Source organism: Struthio camelus, chromosome 1, assembly GCF_040807025.1.
Source record: "Struthio camelus isolate bStrCam1 chromosome 1, bStrCam1.hap1, whole genome shotgun sequence".
Lineage (NCBI taxonomy): Eukaryota > Metazoa > Chordata > Aves > Struthioniformes > Struthionidae > Struthio > Struthio camelus.
In genome coordinates this window covers 40863034-40890698 of record NC_090942.1, presented here as the reverse complement: position 1 = coordinate 40890698, position 27665 = coordinate 40863034, and the positions used below count along the sequence as shown (strand labels likewise).

The window sequence follows — 27665 nt, the reverse complement described above, 5'->3', positions numbered from 1 at the left end:
CATGTTTGCTGTTACTGTCAGTAGCCTCCCATTTTCCTGTTAGCCACCTGAAACCTGATATCACTCCTGTGGATAGCATGAGTATTGGGAGGCTCAAGAAAGTGTGCTTTCAACAGCTTTATTCAATGTGTTTCACTGGTGATTGCTTTATATGGAATATAGCCTAGCAGATTTAAGCTATTAATTTAACTTATTTGTAGCCTATAAAAAGAAAACAAGACAAGCAATACTTTTGATAGATCTTTTCTCCGAGTTTGGTGGTGTAAACTTGTGCTTTCCATAGAACAAAGAAAGAATACATGACTATAATGAACGCTCATATTCATGACATAACCCAGACAAGACAAAATTACCCATCTGTAAAACTTCCCTCTTCCCATTATCACCTGTCAGTGGGATGAAGCTGGGAAGTCGTCCCTGACCTGCAGTGAACCAGTGGCTCAACAGAGGAGCTGCTCTGAGTAACATTCTGGATGAGTGCTCCCTGCAATCATGCGTTACTGGTCTCTGAGACTGATTAGTCTCCTACGATCCTATTCTACATGGAACGTAGGAGGAGAGAGCACAGGACAATAGAAGGCTTTGTTTCCAGCCTAGGAGCACAGTAATTATTTTGTGTGCCACAAACATTTCATGATATATGATTTTGAAGCTATAATAAGGATTTAAGATAGTCAAAGAAATTTCCCACAGAGCACACAGAATTAGCATTTGCATTTGGTATAAAGAGATTACACAGGCTATTAGAGTATGGAAGTTTTTATTTAACAGATAAAATGCCACCATTGCTTAATTTATCTCTGAAGCATCTGATTAATTTAAACACTTAGATGCAAAAGAATGTTTTGGAGGCCCACTTGTAGGACCAATGTTCTGAAATCTTTATCCAACTTTATTCAGCAAAGTTAATTTAAATTCCTTGCCTTTACTGCTTCTATTGTATGTTTGTTTATTACTATAGAGAGCTGTTAATGTAAAATCTTTCTATTATCAAAAGATTCAGTCTTTTACCAGCATCTGGGAGTTCAGTTTTCCTGAATGATTTTCCCAAGATCATTCTTGTAAATACATGTACTGGTCTACATCTTTGTATAAAACATAGTATATGTTTATAGCTCCATATGAGAAGGGAACAGTCTAAATACACACATCCTCTTTCTCTCTGAAAATCATACCTTATCAACCATGAGGAAGTTTTCTATTTTTTCTCCATCATTACAAGCAACATCTCCAACTTCTGTAACGGCTTGAGGTAAAAGCTCCTTTACTTCCTGGGCTATTATTCCTGTTTACAAAATAACAGAAACTAAAGTCAGGAAATGCAGTGACATCCAGACATGCAGTGACCATGCTTGTGTGCTTTCTTCGAGTTACTGTTCCCAAAAGCTACAGGTAGGGCCAAGCACGATCTGGAACTTCCCTGTGGTAGGAAAATCCAGGATTTCACTTTTTTCTATCCCAAAACAGAAAACAAACAGAAACCTTTAGAACTCCCTTTTCTCCCTAGTAACAACAGAATTGTTTCTGTTCCAATACTCCATTTTCATTAAACCTGTGCAATAGGTTTACTGTATTATATCTTTAAAAATTGAAATACAAGTTAGAAACACACCAGAGAAACACCAGAAATGCTTCATTTTGGCATTTTCATTTCACAAGAGAAACATAGCAGAAGTATACAATTATAATATCCTAAGAGATGAAACACAGGCATTAGACAACAGTTGAAGCAAATGAAAAACTGGAACAGAGCTGACTGAATACCTGTTTCATGAGTATTGCTTATTCCCATAACAGATGCAAATTCAGGCTTGTAGTCATACTCCACCAGCTTCATTTGCGTTATTCTTCTCAACTGCTCGTTTGTATCAACCTAATTGCACAAATACCAGGATTGACATGTTGAAACATTAAGAAGCAAAGTGGCATCGAGGACTCCACTGACCTAGCAGCAAGTCTGATACAGCCACTTGGCCAATCGTCCCATTGGAACATACTGACAGTCTTTCCATTCTTCCTTAGCAGAGCCTTATCTGCATTGGTGATCCCAGCTACCCTTCAGTCTTACAACTCCCATTTATACAGGTACCTCCAAACTCTATAGTCTGCCTTTTCAAAAGTCCTCAGGCAACAGCTCCACAGAGCAGTCATACACCCATTTTCCTTAGGCCTGCATTTCAGCACACCCAGGATATAGAAGCTACTTTGCATGTGTCAGAACAATGATCCATACATATGCTGCAGTACAAACATAAATGTCTTAAATACTCCACAACCTTTACCTCTCGGATATTCTGTTTTGCTCGGCTGTCAGATGGATGCATGACTCTACCCATAACTTTTGCGTTTCCGCAGACAACCAGCGCTTCATCTGGTGCGTCTGTGTTAATTCCTACTCGACCATGATAGACTACCGTCTCTGGAACGTGTCCTCGTTGCCACAGTACATCACTGTCATTCTCAAACTGCCCTGGGTTAGATGCCTGGAAAAAATAGATATAGTATAACACAGATGTGCCTGTTGCTTTAACCCATTTGTTGGTGAAAATCAAATGCCAAATCTTTCATATTTAAATTGCATTCATGAGCTTTTTAATACACCAACACAAAAAAAAAAAAAAAGAGTGGAGTCACTTCTAAGTAATTGCTTCTGCACATACAGCCTTGGCCTCACTGTTTGTTCCCTTGAATTCTATTATACTTTAATATTAAGTTAAATCATGAAGCTCCAAAGCTTTTCAAATTTTAGGTTTGAAATTATGCCACGTAATCATTCTTGATTTGCTAGTAAATTTTAGCTGAGCTTCCAGCCTGAGGGCTGGAAATTACAAAAGAGAAAATAAGCCATATGCAGTTCAAAAATATTTTTTGCTAGGCTTTGGCCATACTGGTTTCCTTCTTTTACATGCTGTTTAACAAGCTTTTCCAGCATGTATCCAAGGCCTGTGCTGAACAGATCAGAGGGGATCTTGGACTGAATTTACAGGTCCTCATCTCCTAAAGCACATGCTCCAAACCATAAACTGCGTGGACTGCAGGTTTCTAGAAATAACTCTTGAAAACAACTAAGTGGAAAAAAGAGGTTCAACTACGTTACCTAAATTGAGAGTTACAAAGTTAACTGTAAACCACTTGTGGAAGGGATTTGTTTTGTTCTTTGTTTACAAAGCACCTAGCATAGCAGAGCAGTGCTCCACAATAGTAATGTTAAAAAGAGGAGCAAGAGGGGAGCCAGGAAAAGGTAGTGATGCTCCCCCCCCCCCCCCAACCCCGACCCTTTTCATCAGCATCAAAACATCTGCTGGAGAGCTGTGGTCTCGGAAGAGGTGTGGTTTTGCTGGCCTGAGATTTTCTTTTTAGGCCTAATCCATTACCCACAGACATCCACCTCTGCAACCCGAGGGAAGGAAGAACTGCAAGGCAGGGGGAGGAAGGCACTACCAAACTATGACCCAGGGCCATGGCTTGATGTACCCCTTCCGCAGCAGGGCCAGCGTAGGCAGCCCGCTCCTCATCACCCATCTCGACCTCGTCACTCACTTCTGCTGATACCCGATAGAGGAACCAGCCTGACTGAAAATTAACCAGCAGCAAAATTAGATGTCTATTTAACCCAGACCAGCCCCCATTACACTTCATCACAGGACCCCAGAAAAACAATCATATCAGCATGACAGGGGGAAGTGTGGAATAGGAACAAGCAGCCTGACAGGAGCAAGCAGGAGCCAGGCATTGCTCATTGCAGTGCAGCGCTGAAATGAAACACGCAGCAAACTTAACTTCCTTCTGCGGGTGTTCCACAACACATATTCCGCAACAAAATGCACACACAAAAAATTAAGTCGGTTACTAAATCAAAACATGTGACACACTCTGAATAGCATAAGCCTTAATAATATGCCTCAAAAAGAAAACAGAATGATAACTTCTTTTCAATTATTTGTGGTTTTGGACTGGTAGAAAACACTGCTCAATGAAACAGATAGGAACAAACCCATTTTGTAAAAGCAATTGCTGCAAGTCACAGCTACCGACTGAATTCTGCTTTTATTCAGTAGCCGAGATACTGAATCACATTCCCAACCTATCCACTAGGTTCCAGAGAACTGCAATGTTTAAAAATTGCAGTCTCTGTACAGGTCACCATCTGTAAAAACAAATAATCTACTATGTAGTTAACCAAATGTCATTTTCACTGAGGTATCCCAGAATAAACATAACTACACATTCTCTAAAATCCTTGTTGACGTTTAAAATTAACTCATGTTAGAAATACCATGTCAAGGAAACAGGATCTCTCAAAGAATATCAAAAAAGGCATCGAAAGAAATGCATATAATTAGAAAAAGCATTCAGGTTTAATAATTAATTTTGTTAATTTATGTTTTTTAAAAGAACTCTGAATTTCAGCTTTACATTTCGAGCCTTAACAAAAGTATGACCATGGCCAAAAAGTCCATGCTCATTTAAAAAAGCTGGAGTTTGAGTGAGGCTTTGCGGTCCACAAAACAGTGTTGCCCACTTATTACTCTTTGCCCTAATTAGAGTACGATCCCATATGCCTGAGAACCACTACTCAGCTGATAGTTTTCTAATGTTACGCTTGACCACAGCAAAAGGCCAGAATATTAGCTGCCTTCTATCACAGGGCACTCACCCAGCTTTGTTACTTTACAGCAACCAGTGGCCGGTTCCTGGTACCCGACCATTCACAACTCTTTCAGACTTTTAGAAAACCACCTTTTTCCCCCCTTCACTCTTTTATTGTTGACAGTTTCATCGGTGGCATGAGCCTCTGGTGTTGTTTCCATTTTTCTGCCTTGCTGTTTCTTTGGCTGGCATTGGTAGCCAGGTTTGCACAGTATCTTCTCATTTACAAGATTACCATTCAAAAAAACTCACATAATCTGTTCACGCATATATCCAAAGAGCTCTGCCCAGTGAAAGTTGCACACAACATAAAGTAACATTCTGAAGAAAAATGCAGGTTTCTAAACCTTATATAGATGTATATATGTCCTAGGGTAACAATACGGCTGACACTAAATAAGCTATATAAAAAGTACGATCTTACTAAATTAGCAAACGGACTACTTTCATAACACGGCTTGCTGCAGAAGAGAGAAAGTGGGATTAAAGCACTACTGTAGGAGATAAATGGACAACTATGTAAACGAGCTAAATGTACAGGAATTAAATAAATTCCATCTTTCCATGTCTGCTTCAAAAGATGAAAAGTCAAGGCCTCAATGCAAAGGAAGACAACCCAAAAATCCAACACAGTTTTGAAGCCCCTTAGCATTGCCCTGGGATTTCTCTATCTCTGAACCCTACCTGTAGCTTGAGGTTTAACCTTAGACAAAAAAATCAACTGACATTTGATTTACGTTTCATCTCCCTACTCTGAAAAGCCATTTGGCAACTCCTCCATGGCCCCACTCAAAACTCAGGGCTCCCATTTCCCTCTCCCCTAACCTGAACTCTAACCCTAAGACTAATCCCAGAAGAGGGATGAGCTGCCAAATAGCATCACCTTACGCAGGCAAGACAAAAAAGTGCCCATACCAGAAGTCTTTGCCCTCTCCCAGGCACTCACAACCCAGCACTGCCATTTCTCTCTCACCTAGCTCAAATCCATACCCCAACCCCAACCCTAACTCCAGGAAAGGGCTGAGCTGCCAACATGGACAAGACAAAAAAGTGCCCACATCAGAAATCTTTTCCCTCTCCCAGACTTCCTCTGCCAACCCCCTCACAGCGACACTCACAACCAGGCACTGCCATCTCTCTCTCCCCTAACCTGAACCCTAACCCTAACCCCAGAAAAGGGCTGAGCTGCCAACAAGCACCACCATACACAGGCAAGACGAAAAAACGCCCACACCAGAAATCTCTTGCCACTCCCAGACTTCCTTTGGCAATCCATTCACAGCCATACTCACGCTCTTAGCTTTTTCTCTCTTCTAACTCTAAGCCCTAACTTTATGCAAATATTGAGATCTAAAAGGAAAATGTGGAGTGGGGCATTTAGAATTAAAGGCCTTGAGGAAAAATATGGAACTCTTGTTGTTTTGTAACATTTATTATAAGCACCAAGCTAAGAGCTCAACTACTCTGAACAATTCAAGCAATAAGTCTTACCCTAGTACACCTTCTTGACCCTTTTTGTTTGATTTTTTTTCCACTCATTTCAAAATTAAGGATCTAGCTAAATAAAGCATTTGTGCATTTCCTGGCATATGCAAGAATTTGTTGCCACTCAAAACAACCCCAAATTGAAGGTAGTTTGTATTGCAATTCAAATCAAGTGGGTTTTTTAAAGTTTTCTGTAACCTTATTTTTAAAATATTGAAACCTTTATAGTAAGACAATGACAAAAAAAAAAGAATTAACTATCCAACATACTTTTTTCAAGCTTTCTGAGTTTATATTTATTTTCACTGACCAAGTATGACCCTTCCAACAGTCCGTTGTGAATAACAAAACAGTAAACATTGTTCATGTGAAAGCAATATATTTTCTACCTACCCTCACAATGATCCTTTCAGAGACGTGTGCAGAAAGTAAATAGAATTGGTCCTGAGAGACTGCATACAGTCCAACCACCAGCATGAAGTATCTAATTTTTTAATGAAGATAATAATTGAAATAATGCCTCATCACATAAAACATTAAAAGTTTTAAATACAGTGGTTATTATTGACACACAAAAAGACAATCAGATGTTCATTTTTAAAACACATTTATATTATACTACAATGTGAAAGAAAAAAAGTTTCCTCTACCCTCAAGTAATATGCCCTTTCAACCCCCAAAAGTCACTGAAAAGGCAACAAAGATTTCAGTGATTTTGACAAGTTTCAGTAATAAAGACTTAAAGGCGAAGTCCTGTCTCAGAAGAAAACAGCTTATTTTGTTTCATTTGCTTCCTGATTTATGAGTCCATCAGTCAACATTCTGGTTATAGTTTCCTCAAATAATCTTTAACTATGAGGATGAGACATTTACTTTTCTTTTGTTTTCATATTATCACGTGATTCAAGCAGAAAGGCCTTTAAGCAGACACCAAGTATCAGAGAATTTGCGACAAAAATCACACCAGTTGGCAACACTGAGATTTTTCACAGACATCAGCCCCATACAAAACTAGATGTTCCCTTTTCCCCTTCACACACACAGGTCAACTAGCTACAACAATACCTTTGGTCAGGATTAGGTTTCCCTTTTTTTCGCATATTATTTGCTGTTGTTTCACTAAAATGCAACCTTCCCAGCGTTACTTTGATTACCTGGTCCCCTGGCAGATCAATTCTAAAACAGAAAAGGAAACAAGACAGTAGAAATAAGCATCTTCCATCTGGAGATCTACTAGGCTCTATTCAGATTTCCTCATGCTCATTAAAATAATCCTAAAAAACACCTGACAAATGAAAAAGCAACAGAGGAGCACTAGTATAAATACAATAACTCTAGCATATACTAATGTAATGCATTTCCTTTCTCTCTCACAATTCTCAGGCAAAACACTCCAGTCACGTTTATCCATCACAGTGACTATGTCAAGGAGATAAATAAGCAAGAGACCAGGAGTGGGAAACTGCTGTTAGTAGGAGTCATCTTGTTTTTCTTAGTCTGTCTGTACACAGTCTTCAATATAATAAACCATGTGTGCTCTATATGATGGGTATTTGTTGCTTGAAAGGGCAATATTGCTTATTATTGGCTCTGAATTTATATACTAAAGTATTAAATTTTAGTTTGACTCTTTTTTTCACCTGCATCTAATTTGTGTGTCTCAAAGTATAAATACACAGCTAAATCTGAAATACATAGTGGCATCACTATTGGAAGTGATAAATAATATAATTAAACAGTGTGCATGGTGAATTCAACAGCCTACCTATTGCATTCACATCTGGTATAAATCAAAACTACACCATCAAGACCCATGAAAAAAATACATCTGCCAACCAGCTCTAGACACCATATGTTAGCTGAATATAAATATTTCGGCTGGGCATACATAATATATTTGTAAAGATGCTTGAATTTTTCCTTAATAGAGGGAAATCAGATCTATATTAGTACTGTGATTCTATGCACTCACCTGCAGTGGAATTTGAATAAAGACCAGAAGATTGGCTTAGAGCTAGTAGGAGTTTTCAAGAAATAACACATTAAAATTGAATTAAAATAGAGTAAATTTTTCAAAATTCTTACTTAACAGGATGGAAAGTTTTTTTGCTTCGATCTGACTGAGACTGTTCAATAGCAATTGTTTGATTTGGAGCTTCCACCTATAAAGAAACAGAAGTTTTTGAAAATGACAAGAACATTACATATTCACACAAATAGATTTGCAGTAGAAATTAATAGCCAAATTATGTCTGAAACAGTGGAATCACCTTCATTTCTTGTGGAACTGCACAGAAACTAACCTGGGAATTGATACCTTATCAATTGACACCTTACTAGTGCTTTGTTCCATCTGGTCTAAAACTCTAAGTCATTCTGAGGCCACAAATTGGGGGGGCCGGGAGGGGAGAAATCAAAGGAAAAGTTGCACAGTAATTTGCAAAAGAAATATAGCTTCCTGAATCTAAACTGCTGCTGCCTGGTTTCTCTCCCAAGGCATAAATGTAGGTATTTAACACGACAATTGAGCCAAGGCAAGGCAGTTCCTTAAGTTATTTTAATGCAAATGTCTGGACCTTTCTTGAATGCCAGCAAATAGCACTTTGTTTCAAAGAGAAACACAAGACAGTAATATTCACTAATTCCTTCTATGTTAATGTGTTAGAAAGCATTAAGGAAAACTGGTACTAGCTGCCTTGTACAACATCTACATAGTTTTTTTAAATCACTGAATTTCAGTAGCAAGTAAAAAACCTGAGAAAATCTTTCAGAAAGAAAGAAATTTCTTAGTATTTCTCCATACGCAAGATTATGGACCCAAACTGAAAGGGAAGAATTTGGTTCTTACAATGAAAATGGAAAACCTGGAAAGAAGAAACGGGGAAATTTTGTTGGTTTTCTGCTTGTGAATTGTTTGGGAAAAACAGATTTGATTCTTCTTTGCTTTGTGAATCGTTTTTCTCAAATAGTCTTTTGACTTAAAAACCAGCTAGTACCACCGCACTACCCACAAATGGGCAACATTTCAGCCAACGAGAGGGAAGCTGGTGAAACCACAAGTCAGGTAAAGAAGACACCTTTCAGCATCTATCAGCACAAGCATCCGTAAAAACATCATTCTGTTAAAAAGTTCCACATAACAGCCACTGGTAACTTTAAAAGCTGTCTTTGGTCAGTTCTTGGTCAAAAATCACTAATAAAAAGAGTTCATTTCAATTGTTTACCTTATTCTATGGATAATCACATAGTTCTTAATGAAAACTAGTAAGAAGAAAAGAGAAGCACTGAAAAGAGAAATACTTGCCTTTATTCCAAAGGCCTTTAAGTAAAACTTTTCTATTGGCTTTGCCCCGAGGAGAGTTTTGACATATTTTGGATGTCCAGGGATTCTAATGTGGATTGTGATCTGGAAATGGTTCTTCTTCTGGCACACAAAGGCATCATCTGTTATTGAAAAATTAAATCCTTTGTCTGTGGCAATATGATAAACTATGGCAGGTCTATGAAAGCAAGAGGGAAAAATAGCAACCATAAGTACAAGTACATTTACTTGAGCGACCTCAGTTCCTATTTTTTCTGTTGACTGAAAACACACCTGATTTTTACTGATAAAAATGGGAGTAGAAATACTTCTTCACAATCATCAGTTCTACAGGCATTTTCTTTCGAGCCTCTTAGAAGTGTAAAAATGAAAATATATAGAAAGTGTACTCTAATCCTAGTCCAACACATGAGATGTTTGGACACCAGAGATGGGGAAGTTCACATAATCCTCACACACAAATCTGACACAAAATAACTCTGCGTACCTAAAAGCACAACCAAACATTTTAGTGTATTCAAGCACCTATTATCATACTGCTATAAAGCACAGAACTGAACTACTGCTGCAGACAGCAACATGATAATAAGCCAGTAAGATACCCTACTTTGTTCCCGAATTCCTATACCAAGGGCTTCTGCAGAAACTGTTGGGGTTGAATACGGTGAATAAGATTTTACTCAAGCTAAAAGTAAAGCTATTGATGCTGATCCGCTCACCAGGTCACCACAAAACTCTCTTTCATAAAGTTGCCCATCCTACTCCAAATAAAGAAATCCTATTCTATTTATTCAAAGGACTAATTTGTCACTTAGAGAGAGAGAGAGAGAGAGAGAGGAGTAGTCTGTCCTTATGATTCACATCAGACAAGGAAGGTATCCAAAGATCTTTCTAAAAGAGCCAGTGAATTCACCACTGCAACAATTCTTCCAGTCATCTGATTACAGTGATTGATAATTCTGAAATAGTACGACAAGGCTGTCTTATACGGACAGTGAATTCCCTTGTTAATGACAGTTTGGTAATGAAGATCTGTTTGATGCTACTGGAGAACCTCTCATTAACACAACTACTGAAGTTGGCTTTTCAGCATTCATCTTTTCAGAACTCATTTGCTCTTTATAAATTGGAAGAATTAAAATGTATAGGTTTGTCAAGAAATGTAGCAGGACTCTATTAGCTTTCTATAAATGATGAGTTAAAGGCCCCTTTCAAACAATCACAGATAATCTGCCACAGGGAACAAAAACAAAAGGCTTCAAAACTACTAAATCTTACTGCTGTTAATTCACTTCTTCAACTACAGTAACGTGTCTACCCGGTCCTCAAAGCATTGATATTAACAAAACAGAACTCCTTAGTGTTCTTCCTTCTGCCTTCTTCTACCTTCCTAAGGCTATATTTTCTGTCTAGGCATGAAATGCATGTGTTTTGTAGTAGGAAAAGGAATAGATTGTTCAGATATAGGTGAAATTGAATTCATTAAGCTGATATTCTTAAAGCAATTTTAGGATATTTGCTTAAACACAGGAAAGCAGGCTGAGAAGCAGAAGTACAGATCACCATTTCTCCAAGTAGAATTGTTTGGAACAATGACTCCAAAAAGGAATTTCATGTTTATCATTTTCTGAGTTTGCCATTTACAGCAACTAAGAGCAAACGCATATTTTGATCTGATCTTACAAAAGGTGTCAGCAAGACAAAGGATGGTCAGTCTTAGCTAGCAGTACAATAAAACTTGAAGAATTTTGAGATAGCAAGGGCCCCTCCCTCTGACATGAACTGTCCTACTAGAAATTCACTTTAAATTCCTCTTTTTCTTTAGAATTTGACTGTTAAGACTACACATTCAGAACAGAGCCTCGCCAGTCACAATGAGTGACTAAATGAGTGCTTTTTTTAGGGGGACTAAAAAAAGCACCCAGCAGACTCAATGCAGGGCATAATTAATGTTAGAGTAACCTCTTCTAATAAATCTACCAACAGCTACCCACATTTGGTTGTTAAAATGAAATATTCAAAAAGTTAAAATAGTGGATGAATAAAACAGAAAATAATAATAAACATGAGAAACGCTCTTAAAGACCACACAGCAATTTCAAGAGGTACAGGATCAATCCGTCTACACTGAGCAGCGATAGGCATCTGTCTCTCTTGAGGCTAAGAGAGTACAAGATCACTAATCAGAGAAAATCTGTGCACTTTGTCACAATTACAGTGCGTCTGGAAGCAAAGGTTACTGGCATTAGGATCTCACCTAAATATAACCCTGATTTCCTCTGCAAATAATATCACCATCCCCTTCCACAGTAATGGTAACAACATATGTATTTGATGTTTATTGCTCAGCACATCGTTGTATCTCTGCTGACAGAAGCCACCAAGAAACGTGCACCTGGAACCTCAGTTTTAAGTTCTGAGTATACGAGACACAGTAATTGGGTTAGCTGCAGGAGGTGGAGTCTCCCACCACCAGCTCATAGCTTTAATGTAGTCGTTGACCAAAAGCATAAATAAGATTTATCAGGAGTTGAAAACCACTTCCATTTAGAGTAACAATCCATGTCACAAACGTCTGGAAGCATTGGGAGATTTCTTGGCCCATCTAGCTCCCAAGGGGTAGAAAGGTGCAGACATTGAAAACCGCCTGTTCTTTCATCATGTCATTCCTTTAGGTAAAGAATTTTGTGGGACACAGTAAGATGTGTATTCCCCTATCACACTGCGCACAGAGAAGGAACGTCAGAGTCCAGCACTGACATGCACTGACTCCAGTCTGCCATGTGTGCTTTTGACATGTTGAGCTAGAGGAAAATTCAAATGTACCGTGCTATTTAGGTCCTGCTATTTAGGTGTAGACAGTGACAAATTGTTTGCTCCAACTCTGGAGAATAAACAAGCTACTACACAGGGGCTTCAGTTAAAAGGGATCATTCACCAAACTCTACAATGTAGAAAACCAGGGATGGAAAGTGAATCTGGAATGAACTTTCCTAAATCTTACAGCAAAAAAATCTGACTTTAGTTCTGATTTACACAGGAAAACTCTAAGTCTTTGATTAAACAGAAGCACACTATATACATCTATAGTTAGGAGAGTCAGGTTATATGAGCCAAGAGATAACAGAGATTTCTTTTTTAAAAAAATATTTTAAGTCATTACAGGAAAAGGTGCAATTTGTTGACAAAAGAAACAAAAATAACAAGGTATTTAAGGTTAAACTTGTTATTCTTTTATCTCAACATCCCTGAAGGGGAATCAGAAAATTTGGTATCATGTTCAACAAGTGTTCAGTGATTCTGACTCCATGACTGCTATGCCCTCTACTCCAGCCCTATTTTCAGTAAGAACAAAGGATGCCAAGTCAGCATTTATTCCTGCAAAACAGCAGTACCAGCAAAAAAGGAAAATAATACATTTTTTCCAAATGCAACATCAGTGCTTACAGTTTTTCATGATTAGAGTTAAATAAGCTGTTCCACTGGGAAGTTTGATATGGTTGCCAGGTTAGAGCTTGGCAGCATTTGTCCAAAGCGGCATTCTGTCCATCACTGTCATATTCTTGCACTCCAGGAGCACAGTCCTTAACACTTGCTGTAGAGAGATAGCGACAATTTAGTTATTAGCTTTGTGACTAGCTAGAAATCTTGCATAAACATTTCTATGCATATATTTACATATATATACACACACCTATAAAACATAGACAAATACATTGCATGTATATTTAAATCTGATTTTCATCTGCAGCTATTCAAAAAGATTATGTTGTATTCCCTTGTCCCAGAAAAAAAATTTTTAGTTTTCCTGATTTGGAAAATATTACACAAGTAGCACATCTTATTTTATTTTCTCCAAAAGGGAGGACAGTTTCCTTTTCAAAAAAAACACAGTGGTAAACTAAGTATTTCATCATAAATCTGCAACATTGCAATAAGACTTAAGCAAAAAAATTATAGATGTTTCCTATTCTCTCTACTGCATGTTACCATCAAACAGTACTCCTGCTCACTGCAACAGGTACTTCGCTCTAGAGCAGGAGACATAGTTTTCCATAACAACTACATTCATCACCACAGCTGGTTGACTGGTTAATGATTTCTGACTGCACAACATAGCATTCTGAAATAAACAGGGTCAACCATAATTCTTTGAGGTATTATACATTTCATGAAGACAGAAGAGAATGTGACAAGAGAGACAGATAAATGAACTGCAGTAAGGAGAAGAAAAAACACGCCAGTGACCATATAAGCTAAGATCCTTTCATGGCCTGAGGCAGCGTAGTTTGCTGGAGACGACCACTACAGGAATAATTTCAGCTCCAAGCTTTCATTTGCAGCACCACGTTTCTGACAGGCAGAATGGTGAAAATGGAGAAAAAAAAAACACAGTACAAAAACTCACACTTCATTTCTAAATGATTCTCATGCCCTTTTACACACATTTATGTTCTTTTTCCAGTCGCATTTGTGTTGGTCAGATTTTACTAACATAGACTTCTGGAGAAAGCATATTTCAGTACCAAAAACAGGAACAGCAACAACTGTAAACAGATACAGAAGCGTTTGCTCTGGAACTGCTTGTCTTCTCTTTCCAACAAGGGTAGAATTAGAGGATCAGTCACAATGGAGTAACACCGATCAAACAAAAGATAACGAAGGAAAGCTAGTCTAGTAAACCCACTTGCTAGTCATTAAAGGAACCTACTAAAAGATTGACTTAGAAATAATTTGGTCTGAAGAAGTGACAAGCAACTCTCAGATTTTCCACTAACAGACGAGGCTGAAATTTCTCAGATAAATTGTTTATTATGAACTGTTGATTCTTAGATAGCCTCCCACACCATAGAAGCTGATCCATTCCTGCACATGCCCTATAAGCTTTTGTATACATAACAATCAGTATAGGCTGAGCATTTTTATTTTGATTAAATCAATTAATTTGGGGAAGGAGTGGAGAGGAGCATACAGTTTTTACCAAGCTGGATACGCTTGGATACGCTTTGTGGAAAAAAATACAGAGTTGATAAATCAGACAATAAAGCTGAAATCTGTTTGCTCATCTACCACATTAATCCCCTATTAAACTGACCCAAGATGGTTTCTTTGCCCAGGCAATTTAGCACGAAGTAAGTCAGCTGAGTATGGTATCATCTGTGTTCTGCAGGCTCCAGTGCAGAGGAAGGGCAGAATATTTCAGCTAGATAGTACTCAAGGAGCACAGACCTCTAACACTTCACCTCCTTTGTCCAAATATATAGAGTTGCTTGTTTTTGAAAACATAGACAAGAAAAACTGGCCCAAATCCGGTAGCAGAGTACAGACTGTTAATATTGCTACCTTCTCAGAGCCACTAAGAGCTCTGCTTTTAAAATGTTCACTTGCCCATGGTATGAAATAATACATTTCATCTTCACACAGTTGCTTACCTTGCCTGGAGCTGCTAGTCCATATTGGAGAATCAGTGGTATCTCCCAAAAATTGTGAGAATTTCCTTTTTTTTGCTGATGCTGCAGAAATACTTTTTAAAAATATATGTTACATTACTCATTTAAGTTTAACATGGAGAACACAGAATCATTACAAGAGAACACTTAGGTATCTCATTCTAACTGTATTGTAGTGACAATACAAATTCTGATTGTTGGGGCAGGGGAGAGGTTGGCTTTTACAAATAGATTTATGGAGTATTTCCTTCCAATAAATATTTTTTGTTCCATATATTCTCTTTTAAAAAATTGCACACTGCATACAAGATAGGGTTTTATTGTTTTCTGACATTTGCAATAGAATTTATCTTGAATAATATCTTGAAAGTGAACTCTCCTTCTCATTAAGTAAACAAAAAGACCTTTAGGAGTTAAACTAACGCATTGATGAGAAGATTTCAAGGGACAACGTTGGGAAATACTTTTCCCCCTTCTCAGAAACTGAGATTTCAAAAACTGCTCTTTTCTCCAAAGGGAAAAACTTAAATTCCAAAATTTTGATATTATAAAACCTAACCTAGAATATTGTGACATCTGGTCACTGTCTGAACGGAGCAACACCCAAAACCACAACCCAGCTCTCAGTCAGGCCAAACTTGTACTCAAACTAGGGTTTTTCCACAAGCAGAGGAAAAGCATGTCCAGCACATCAATTGTTAATCTTTCTCTGGATTTGTTCAAAAATTTCACATTAAGTCAAGACGTATTTTCTGTCAGAAGTTCCACAAACTGAAGTATCAGAAAATTATTTGATTCTGACTAACTGGCACTTTCGTCTGGACAACAAACAAAAAAAGAAAACCTTAAGAGCTTCACTGAGAAACCCAGGGCTAGCTTGCTTTACCCACGTCCTTTGTGTAACATGTAATTAAGCTCTATGCAAAAGAGACAGACAATCTGCAACTCCAAGACTAACGCTGACGAATTTATCATCTTTCTCAGCAACCAGAGAGATTCCCCCTGTGGCCTGGATCAATCAAAACATTCTTACTAGGCATCATGCTTGGATGCTTGCACTACCTAGTATTTTTCTCAATAATTAAGCATCCAGAACATGCAGGTGAGTAAACATAGCAGATGGTATATGAATACCACTTCGCTCGGTTAAATGGATAAGACAATGGATAAGACATTCTTTTTTTTCCTCCTCGTGCCACATGTCGGAATATTCAGAAGACCCTTACGGACAAAACCCTGCAATAGACATTGTAAAACTCCTAAATATTTTTATAAGCCAGTTATGCAGCTGATCCTTCTTTAGCCTCGCAAACTTTTTTAAACTTAAATCCATTCCAACTCAGTTTAAGTTGAATTTGAATCAAGATGTTTAAAGAACTCGCAACTACAGGCGTCCCAAAAAATGTCTAAATACTGCCATCCTGTGGAAAATCCTGCACCTACAGGGATTTTACACTACTCTTAAACCACGTGGTTTTTTGCAGGTCCAGTTTTCTGTATCTGTCTCATCTCCTATGTAAAAGTTTCAGCATTTACCCAGAAGTCTGAGGTACGTTTGGCTGCAAGTATGAATAATTGAAACTCAAGCAGCTGGAGGACGCAGAATTATTCCAAGGAGTCACAGCGTTCTCCGTCTTCAGACAGCAGCCCTGGGGGATGCCACAGGGATGTCCGCTCACACCAGGGTCAGAGGTCTCCGGGAACCTCCAGGGAAACTTGCTAGGTGCCACAGCGGATGGGAACGGGAGCGGAGCATGCAGCCCAGAGGGCCACGTAGTGTCATACCGCGTGGCTGCAAGGAGCAAAGAAGGTGGTAAGTGGAGAGCAGAGGACCTTGCTGCCAGCTTGCCAGAGGCAGAGTTCACGTCACATACCCTTCAGCTGCGGCGGAGAGCATGGCTCCGACCCCGAGTCCGGTGGAGAGTCTGGCAACTGGCTCTGCCTAGGGATGAAAAAGAGATTTTTAACTCCTGCTGGGAGGAGATGTGGACAGCGACGGCTAGGCCATGCAGAAAGCACCCAGGGGGACCACCAAGCTATTGAAAACGGCCTCCAGGAAGCACCACTCACCGTGGTTGCTGCCTCTCCTCGCAGGAGCAATAACCACCACGGAGACCTCGCGTGGCCCTCCACCTCGCCCCCACGCAGCAGCCCCGGCCCCGCCGCCAGGACTCGCCGACTTTCATCCTCCGTCCGTCCATCCGTCCGTCCGTCCGTCCTAGCAGCCGTTCTTGCGCTTACCTCCGGGCACATCGGCAGGAAGTTTAACATGGGGTTTCCACGGGGCGCTCGGGCAAGCTACTTTCCCTCTTGCCGTTCCTACGTACACGTTTCAGTTCAGTTTGGGAGGACGCAGCAGGGAGCCGCTCGTTAGTGCTTTCCCCACGGTACTTTCCAAAGCGCTTTGCCTAGCTCTGTGATTTATTTATTTTTTTAAAGTTTTCCCTGGCGCTGTATCAATCGAACAGGCAGGTCTCTAGAAACACGGAGTCCCCACCCCTGCTTTGCTTCTGGAGATTTCTGAGCCCCGCTGCGTCTTGCCCACGAGTAAATCCAGGGCACCTTCCTCCTGCTCTTGGGGGAAGAAGCAGCGATTGCTTCCCCGCGTGCCGCTGCCGCGCGGGGCTTCGCTCTCAGTCTGTGACTCGACCTGCCTCCGCTGGCTCAGCCCAGTCACGCGCCTGAGGTTTGAGAGAAGCTTGGGGGGGATCGTTCACCCTCTGGCACAATTCTCCGTGCCAACGTTTTGTGCTTACACGGTTTCTCCTATCAGACTTTCTGAGAGACCTGGCAGCCCGCCACAGTTTAAGCAACGCCAAGGCCTTCGCAAGTAGCCTGCAGCAACGAGCAGGTAAACTCAGGCTGTCCAGCAAAACTGCTTTATTCCTCCTCTGTTGGAAACTGGACTAGCTTAAGTCGCGGGCAGATAACTATGCTCCCATCCCCAGTCTGTCGGGGACAGACACCGCTCTGTCACGTTTCCTAACCTCTTTATTTCAAGTTGTTCAGTTCTTCAGAGCGGTGTTTTCAGCTTACAGCCGAAAAATTCCCGTGCTATCTCATTACCGTTTAAAGGAACGATAAAGGGTTCCTGAATTACATTAGGAAGAGATGGCAGTTCAGAAATGGGCTCTTAACCCTCTCAGGCACTCCTATGTGAATTGTAGTCTCAACCCTCACTTTTAAGTACTACCTGCAAGAGCAGTGCTTAAGATCTGTTAGGCTAAAAACACTACGAGGACATTTTGTGAGGCTGCAACCTCCTTCGCTAAGGCCCAATGTTCTGGCGGAAAACGAATACAACAACAGTGCTTAAAGGGACATCCTCATGTTACGAAAACACAGGTGTTTCCACGTGTACAACAAATTCCTTTGAATATCAAAGGAAAATGTCCATGATGTAATTTGCTTTCTACTGTTTCTGCTTTTCAGTTTTATATTTCTGAGTTTGGATGGCATGAGAGATAACAGAGATTCATTTTTGTCATGGCCTATCACTTTACAACATCCTTGTGTGTTTCATAACGGTATTCCTCTTGCTTTTTTAAATTAACACATCCCCAACCCTACATTTTGGGTTAGCCTTCCAACGAAAGCATGATTGCTCCTCCAAAAAAAAAAAAATATATATATATATATATACACACACACATATACATATACACACACACACACACATATATATATATTCTGCATTAGTGGAATATTCCAATAACCATTATTTCCCTTCAGAACAGGAAAGGTTTTTAAAGCTTTTCAGTAACATGTCTATTGCTGTATTCATTGTTTTCAATTTCTAACAAACTATAGTGAGTTGGGATACTTTTCAGTCACGTCTTACGTGGGATACTCAGTTCGCAGTTACTGAATTCCAAACGTGCCTTGTAAAACTTAAAACCGTAAAACTCGTAAACTTCCCTTCTAAATATTCCTAGTTTCAAATGCTGCCTTGGGTACTGACTCGGTGTCTGTTTTACATTAGAATAGCTCTAATAAAATACAGAGACATACTTATAAACACTTTCTAGAAAGAAGAAAGTATTCATGAAGTGCAGATGCAGTGGGGATATGTCTTCTAGTCAAAACTTACCTGCAACTGCAAAGGGTTTGTGTTTTTTTAAAGAAAGAAAAAAGTTATTTTAAAAAATTCTATATTACAAACACAGTATATGATTAAATAACTACAGGGGAAAAAGTATAACCCTTTTCCTCCTCTCATCACTGAACAGTAAGCCCTTACTGTGGCAAAAAGGAGGAAATCACATGGTGCTTCCTGTGTGGTATAAGAGAATAAGTGTAAAGCCAGTGGCCTGTCTGAAGCGAAACAACCTTTTATGGAGCGTTCCAGATGCGCTCAAGTCCTTAATGGTAACAGCATCCTTTCCTTTGCATTCTGCATTCAGTATTGTATATGCCATTTTGTTCATCTGCGTTTTACATATGTGAAGCCACTCCATTTTTTTGCCATTTGCCACATTTTGGCAAATTTTTCTATGCAATTCTGTTCTGTTTATACACAAATAATCTGCAGTACAGATAAATACTTCATAATGTTATATATAGAAATGTAATGATTCAATAAATGTTCTTCCTCATCCCGTAACTAATGAAGTATTACTGTACTATCAGTATAAAAACCTGTTGAGCCTCCAAACGTATGGTAGCTTTACAGATTATTGTCTTGCACATAAATACTTACAGAGCACTGCAACTATATATGTCTAACCCACTTGAGCTACATAATAGCAGACATAGACATTTATTTTATAACAACAAAGGTCATGAATATCTATGTACAGCAAGCCTTCCACTCTTCTTTCCTTCTATGAGTGTGAGCAGAGATAGGATCAAGTCATTATTCATGATTTAGAGTGAGTAAAAGCCTGTTTAGCCCATTGTAAATATGCAGTGCCTGAGTGCGTCCAGAATGAAAAATGCTGTGGACCGTTTAATTATTTTTTAAACATCCCCTCTTGCTCTGCCTCTTGGCAAAAGTCAGCTTGTTAATAATAATATTTTGTATTTAACAACAGTCATCTGGCAGTTGTAGACATGAATGAGTCTTCGATAGATCTGTGTTGCATAACTTTCCACCCTTGCCCATGGCCCTTTGCATTATCTATCCTTTGTAACTCAGAAAATTAGTCTCAGAAAAGATTAATGGATAGTTTCTCTTTTCTAAATCAAGCATTAGGATTTAGCCCTTTCCCCCTCAAACTGGAAGATTTACATTACTCTCACATAATGTATTAGTCATACTTGTATCTGTTACTCGGTACACACACACTAAACTAGTACTTACAGTTATATTAAAATAGCTCTGCTTTAATGCCATAATTAGTGTAACAGTTTTGAATTATCCTAGACTTCATTCTCATTCATTTTGTTGAACTACAAGAAAACCATATTTCCATTACCACCTCTAATTCATTTTTCCAAGTCATCTTACACAGTTTCAAGTAAGTAAATTTATCAAACAGGAGCCAGACTCCTATCAAAAAAAAAAAAAAAACTTGCAGATTTTGAGTCTGAACGCTGCATTCAGATTTTACCAATGCACTAATGAAACCAGAATTTAAGAAATGTTGCTAAGGAGTAGAAGTGCACGTTGCTTCAGTACTTACAAGGCTCCAAACTCAAAGTCACTACTGATGAATTCTTCCAACATACTTGTGTCTACCGTGGGATTCTCCAAGACTCCATGTACATCTTGCCCTGTATTTAAAAATGTGAAGAAGACTGAAATACTGACAGTGGAATCTGAAGTCTGCTTCAGTACTGCAGAACAAGTAATGCTGCCCACCGTGTTACAGACAGGAAAACCAAATCCGTCCTAACACAAGTGAATGTCTCGCGTGTAACATGGGTTACGCTTCTGCTCGGAAATCTAGTCACTGTGACAGAAAACGCAAGGTGAAAGAGGACGTGCAGGGGAAGATGATAGAGTAGTTCATACGTGTCATTAAGGCTTCATTAATTATCAGGACAGTAGGATGAAGGGTTCCAGTCTGCAACCAGAAAAATTAGGCTTTTGAAGTTAACATCATATTGTCGGACACTGGGATCAAAACAGGTGACTAAGTTAGAGCTCAGACATTGTCACACATAGATCTGCTTTCTGCACTGGTACGGCCAGGGAGTTTCTAAAACACTCAGTGTAAAAACCCACTGTCCTGAGCTTAGATTGAGAAAACAGAAATAAAGCTTTAAAAATGTTACGGGAATTCGTGGCTTCGTATTATTTTCCCAGCAAAACCAGCCCGCTAGCGTGCAACTTATTAAGGAGTGGAAAGGTTCAGTACTTTGTCCTTTGTTGCTTGGTAACTGAAGGCTATAAATGGATCTTATGATTATAAAGTCTAGAGAATTCACGAGAACTTTTTTTAAAAGTCAGCGAGAACTCTCTTAAAGAAAGAGACAAAACTACTTGGTCGGCTCCCCACCTTTCCAGCAAGTGGTCCATAAATACAGGTGTGGCCAATCAGAAAGCAAACAAGGTCTCTGGTGAGCTACAGGATTTGTGTGGCTCTAGCCCACTGCTACACAAGATAAAACGGACTAGCTTATAAATCAAGAGAGCTGTGTAGCTCAGCCCCATGTGGCTGACACAAAACACTTCCCTTTAACTGCAGCAGAGCGGGAGAAGACAAAAGGTCAATCACTGGCGCTGAGCGCAGGAACAACTGCCTTTAGTGCATCAACTCAGTCTTCTGACTGTAGCGAACAGCAGACATCTGCATAGTACGAGGTCATTCCGTAAAATTTCTTCTATTTTTTTTCTGTTTTCTCTTTCCCAGATGTTTCCATCTTGACCCAATGTTTAGACATCACTTAACTGTAAGGAGCATCAAAAATCCACTTCCGTCAGCTTGCACAGGAATTCCCTCACATGTGTCTGTTTTAATTCATAACCTCACGCTACTAATAAGCCTTTCCTAAATTGCTTTGTGATCTCAGAGGTATCTAGAGATCATTTGCTTATCAGTGTTGTGGAATGAATTTCAGCTGCCCTTCACTGTGATCTGGCAACTTGCAGGCCTGTCACTGACAGACAGATCCTTTTGCATCTAGACATACTGGTTTCTTACACAAACCTGTCCTCAGCAGACCAGACAAGAACAGATTCAATAGGTGCAGTATACCTGTTTGCCTCAGCAAAATTGTAACATGGAAAGTCTTGAAGGAACAGTGGACAAAGCAACCGTGGACAAAACAACTTGAAAGTACAAAAGGGACTAGCTGTCTTCAACAGCATTCCTCAGATTTATTGGCTTCTTATTGCTTCATTCTTCCTATCTGAATTTAGGATATTCCCCCTTGTGTCTCAAAAACTTCTTTCACCACTCCTTTCATGTGGCCCACAGGAAAATGACTGAATCACCTTCTCCCATCTATTCATCCTATTCCAATTCTTTGGCCCTCATGCAGAATGATACAATTTTGCTATTAACAGGAAGGTAGAGGTCAGGTACAAAGTGTTTTGCTTTACCACAGAACCAAAAATTCCTTACTTTGACCAAGGACAGAAACAAGATCTTTTAAAGTACAGCCGTGAATCAAACAAGGACAGGGCCTTTAGTCCAGAGACTGGTGCTGTTGCTAAGGGATAACAGCAAAATAGGTATCATTCCCTCTTAATCTCTCCACTTGGTGTAAATAGTTAAAAGGGTGGGAGGGAGAAGAGAGGAAAAAGTAATTCTATCCTGGGAGAAGGAAGAAGCACACCAGGGAGGGGGTAGGATGCCACTAACGGAGGTTTCCCAATACAGATACACAGAAGAGCCAACCTACATTTGACTGCACCATAAAATTTAACTCTTAGTAACAGAATTTTTTCTTTCTTTCTTTCTGAATGTACTGTCCTAGTCTGTGCCATTGTGTGCTTGTATTAGCATTTGTTTCAGCAGAGTAGGAACTGCTGGATCATACGCAAATTTATTTAATATGGTGGCATCCATTCCGTGGGCATTTGATCACAGTAAGTATTTAAAACAGATACGGGTTGTGGGAGGAAAAAGTTGACTGATCTTGACGGGGTGTTTGTTTACTGATCTTGTTGCTGCTTGGTAGTATGCAAGCCAGTTGCTCACCTGGAAGTCAGATCGCCGCCAGAGCAGAGAACTACGTGTACGTACATGGATAACCCCTGCGAATATACAGGTTCCTGCACTGAACTGTGTGCCCCAGCTGAGAGCCGCCCTGCAGTGTGCACAGTCAGCAGCCTGTATCAGCATGCGCTCAGGGATCTCTGCTCCCAGTCCACACTCCACTGCACAGCACAACATGCCCATATGTTTCTGGGAAGTCTCTGTGCTGGGCAACACAGTCAACACTCCTGCTTTAGCATCAATGTACAGACATTTGCCAGCTACCCAAGAAACTGATAGCATCATAAGCGGTCATCGTTTATGAAAAGCAAGACAAACTGAATGAGCAAGACAGTATTGCGTTTGGGGGGGGTTGTACGGAATTGTTTACAGAAGAGGAATCAGAGACTGCAGGTATAGGCAGTACCTGATCATGTTTTGCTGATTTCTCCATAGGCTTGATTTTCTGTTGTTCTGTCCATTTCAACCTGAAGAGTCTAAAATCTCTACTGCTGGCTCCGTTTCTCTGCCGCTTCTCAGCTAACCTGCCTCTATTTCCACCAACAGGCACCCAGCCTCCAATCTGGTAGTTGCTTGCCTCATAAGTGTCTTTTTGGCAGACATCTGTCTTCCAGCCATGAGGCTGAAGCCACCTGGCTCTTTCATGCTAAAGGATTCAAAGTATCAGTCACTATATAAATTGTTCAAGATAGCCCATTTTGCTTTGACTGGAAGAGACCTAGAGTCACTGCTAAAAGCTGTTCCACCAGCACAGCTAAGGGCATCTACCTCAAGCACGCAGTAGCAATAAACAATTAGAAAAGGGATGGACAAAAACAGCTTCAGCTGGCAGAACTGTAACCAGCAAGGACTTATCTACAGCCTACAATTACTCAATGGCAGAAGACCTAACACTCCAATAGGTAAGAAGTGAGCTTGTGTCAAGATAGATGTTTTAAGTACTAACATTCTCCGGAAGAACAGAAATTTTACAGTTATTATCTAAAATGTGTCACTTCATCTACTTTTATTTTTGCTTCAATCTCTAAGCCTTAGAATGGTATAAGATACCTGTACATTTTAAATGTGTCTTGTTTAATAGCATCTGTTTGTTCAATAGCTTAATTTATTTACCAAGAGGCCAAAACTATACTTAATATTACCATTCAGAGCATGCACATATACAGAGGTGATGATTCTCCTACCAAGTAAAGAGACTTCTTTAGATCACAGAGAGGACTAAGGCCAAACACACACATTTCAGACATCTCAAACGCTCCAAAATCCATGCTGAAGCAATAAAAGACTGAATTTAACAGTATAACTAGTTCAGCCTTCATTCAATTTCTCAATCTATTGATAATTTCAGCAAGAATAGGTTGCTCTGCTGCACAGGGGCAGGCACAAGAGCTGATAAGGAGCTCTGACCTTCCCTTGGCCCAAATAGGAAGTTGCAGATTAAAAAAAAAATCTCATTAAAAATATTATTTTCAACAGAAATTGTGGAGAAAACTTGCATCAAAGAAGAAGTCTCTAGTGGGGGAAGAGTGAAATGAGAAAGAAAAGAGAAAAGACAAGGACAAGAACTTTCCAGAATAGCCAATAGCACAAGAGAAAGGGCATTTACTTGGATGAAAAAAGCCAAGGTCAAATCCCTGTCAGACTTTTATTTAATCTAAGAGGTCAACTGAAACTACTGAAAGTAATACTTGGCAGGAAAACAAATACTGCATTGTCCCATTTTTATTGAAAGAACTCCTTTTTCAGATAATGTTGTCACCTTTCAACATTGCAAAACCTAGCTTATCTTACTAATGAGTGTCAAGATAAATATGCACTATAAGGAACACCAAAGCAACAGGAAAAATGGGATCCTTTTTGCCCATGAACTTAAAATAATCTTACAAACAAGAGCTATAAACATGATTACTTGCTAGTCGATCCATTTGGAAATCAAAACTGAATCACAGACAAAACAGGTATTCCTTCAGCAGCAACATTCTCAGCCTTATATTGCAAGATGCAGCTTTTTAGGAGCCTTTGAAAACAACACCCTGATGCCACTACCTTCAGAGGCCACCAAATTAGAATTAGCAACTTATTGCATTTGTCCTTTAGGGTCATATTCTAATGCAAAACCTCAAGCCAGAGTGCTTAACTGGAGACAGGAGATCAGTTAAAGTTGGCGTTACTTCCGTGAAGCTAACCTCTCCTTGAAAAGGCTGCAAACCCTCCTTTAAATCAGCTTGCTGCCTTTTCAGATTTACTTGTAGTTTTAACGGCAACCAGAGGCTTCTAGCCACCTGCATGTGTTGAGTGAAAGAACGATTACCATTTGTAACCTTGGCATATATCTACTGTCACTCTCTCAGTAATGCAATTCAGCCATTGAACAGCATCCTCACATACTGCATCTCAATAGCAGACCTTTGTCATATCCTACTGCTATGTAGGAGAACCACACAACACTACTGAAGGAACATAATCTCCAAAACGTTTCATTTTGCTTGAGATTAAGTGGAATTGACAGGACTTCTCCCATTTGCCCAGACAGATGTTCCACCACACTGCCTCCTAAAGAGTTAAATTCCACATTTATTAATTCTGGTTAAAGAGCTCATACAGCTAAAATCGCCAAATCGCCAATCGCTCTTCCACCATCGCAGTGTAACCATCACAAAAATCAATATTGTCTAGCCCGTACTCCCTAGAAAGCCTTAGTTTCCTGGTCAATTCCAAAAAGTTTTCTGGTGATCAACTCTTTATATAATTTTTATATAATAGTCCATATAATAGTCCAAAACTATTTTGGGTATTTAACAGTTATGCAGTACAGCACAGTACCTGAACAAATAGCTCGATAAATACAAGTACTATCTTGCTGAAAGCCAAGAAAGTTTGTTACCTTTTGATCTCCATAAGTTAGCGTGAACTTAATAATACAGTAAGTATTTCTAAAAGTCTATAAACAACAGATGTGAGGCTAGCAGCTCTAGATTGTGGTTCACTGACTTAAATTCCTTGGCTCAAATATATTTCCTTTAGCAATGCCAGAGAATCTTTAGTTTGCCATTCCGAAATTAAAGCTCAAGGTTAGAATCGCCACTTCTCAACCAGGCCAATAGAGCACCAGCAAAGAACTGAAATAAGTTATTTAGCACAACAGAAAACAAACATGGGCAAATAAAAAAAGTCCATGTTACCTAAAACAGAAAAGGTAATTTTCCTAGTTACTTGGAAATCAATATCACATGAAGAATATTTACACAGATAATAGAAGGAAAACAGAAAAAAAATGAGAACCTTGGCATTGAAAGGTTAGTATTAAAAAATTGCAAAGTGAATATTGGAACAAGGGAAAAATATTTAAAAAGTTAAAAATATATGAACTTTTGAACAGCCATTTTGAATCACATCATGGGAAGTTCTGAAAAATGGAGTTTGATTATGGAATCTATTAGAAAGTAAATTTTGCAGTACGAGAAAGGAAAGAGACTGTACTGGGACCTGCCTGAGTGTCAGACATCTTTGGGAAAAAAACATAAGACAAATCACAGCCAAAAGACAAAACAAACATTTGCTTTTAACTTCTCAGAAAAGTCCAGAGGATACTACCATAATTACCATTTTACCAATTATATTCAAGTAATTTCAGAGGAATGTATCAGTGGAAAGTAAACCCCCTTTAACCTCACAGGATAGAGCAGAGAGGGGGCTATCTAACCTCCTGAAAAATCACGAAGATTTCACAAGTGGTGAATTAAAAGGAGACCTCAGCTACCTCCCAGTGGCTTCTTGGTAATTACCACTGCAGTACTTAAAAGTTCTATTGAATCCACCTTTTCTTTATTTTTCTCTCAAAAGTATAAAGAACAAACTACAGCACACCTATACCACTTACTTCATTCTCATATCTCATTTCGTAGTTATTTTGTGTAAACTTGGGTTTGGGTTTTTTTTTTTTTAATTTCATCCTCCTTTCTTCCTCAATTAATCCCAAACACTTACTACTGTGTTTTGATGCCACCAGAAACTGCTAAAACTGTTTCTCGAAACTAAACTCTTACCTTCAAAGAACTGTTGCAAGGCCTCATTTTCTCCCACCACATCCATGGCAAGCCAGAAGTGTTTTGTTTTTCTACCGCTTTAAGAGTTCCACTGAGAAAATCACACTGTCTCTCTCTTCCAGATGATTATGAACATGTTAAGGAATCCACATATACTTTTTGCTGAAGGTTTTCACACCCTTTGTTCCAGCTAATTGCATTATTTCATATCTAATGTCACAGACTTATTTAAACTGTGGTACACGTCAAGAACTTAACAAGACCTAAGGCAAGACGAAGGGCACATGTTTTCTTCAGTTCAGTACATACAGTGTTCCGTGTTTTAAGGACCTTTGATCCTAGTACTGCCCATGATTACACATGCGCAAAAAATGCAGCAATAAAAATTATCTTGTCTCTGTCCTTTCATATAGATGATGTAATTAATACTATTGATAAAACTCATCAAAAATGCAAGAGCCAAGCCATCTCAGGTTTCAGTATATGCACAATCCCATTTCAATGGCTTCAAGTACCAGCCTATGCAACTGCTTAAAACAAACAAAAAACACTTAATCTCATAGCATGCTTTGATATTAAAGAAGCAGAACTTCTGCATAATTAC

The 27665-nt window shown here is 39.2% G+C and overlaps 1 protein-coding gene across 3 annotated transcripts in view; it reads right to left on the bottom strand.

The window, feature by feature from the left end:
* MYRFL (myelin regulatory factor like) overlaps positions 1 to 27348 on the bottom strand; it is a 45234-nt gene extending 17886 nt beyond the window's left edge. For 2 of the 3 annotated variants that reach the window (XM_068935478.1, XM_068935485.1), the window contains exons 1-13: positions 27062 to 27348; positions 20532 to 20622; positions 16782 to 16849; positions 16444 to 16699; positions 14890 to 14981; positions 12905 to 13052; positions 9440 to 9635; positions 8221 to 8297; positions 7201 to 7311; positions 6529 to 6619; positions 2283 to 2483; positions 1765 to 1873; positions 1176 to 1285 (exon numbers count right to left, since the gene is read on the bottom strand). In XM_068935478.1, coding sequence (XP_068791579.1) covers positions 1176 to 1285; positions 1765 to 1873; positions 2283 to 2483; positions 6529 to 6619; positions 7201 to 7311; positions 8221 to 8297; positions 9440 to 9635; positions 12905 to 13052; positions 14890 to 14981; positions 16444 to 16699; positions 16782 to 16849; positions 20532 to 20622; positions 27062 to 27107 — 1596 coding nt within the window. In that variant the 5' untranslated portion in view covers positions 27108 to 27348. Of the gene's footprint in view, positions 1 to 1175; positions 1286 to 1764; positions 1874 to 2282; positions 2484 to 6528; positions 6620 to 7200; positions 7312 to 8220; positions 8298 to 9439; positions 9636 to 12904; positions 13053 to 14889; positions 14982 to 16443; positions 16700 to 16781; positions 16850 to 16977; positions 17930 to 20531; positions 20623 to 27061 lie in introns of those variants that run through there. The other variant, XM_068935491.1, reaches the window with a different exon arrangement.
* Between the last annotated feature and the right edge of the window lie 317 nt (positions 27349 to 27665).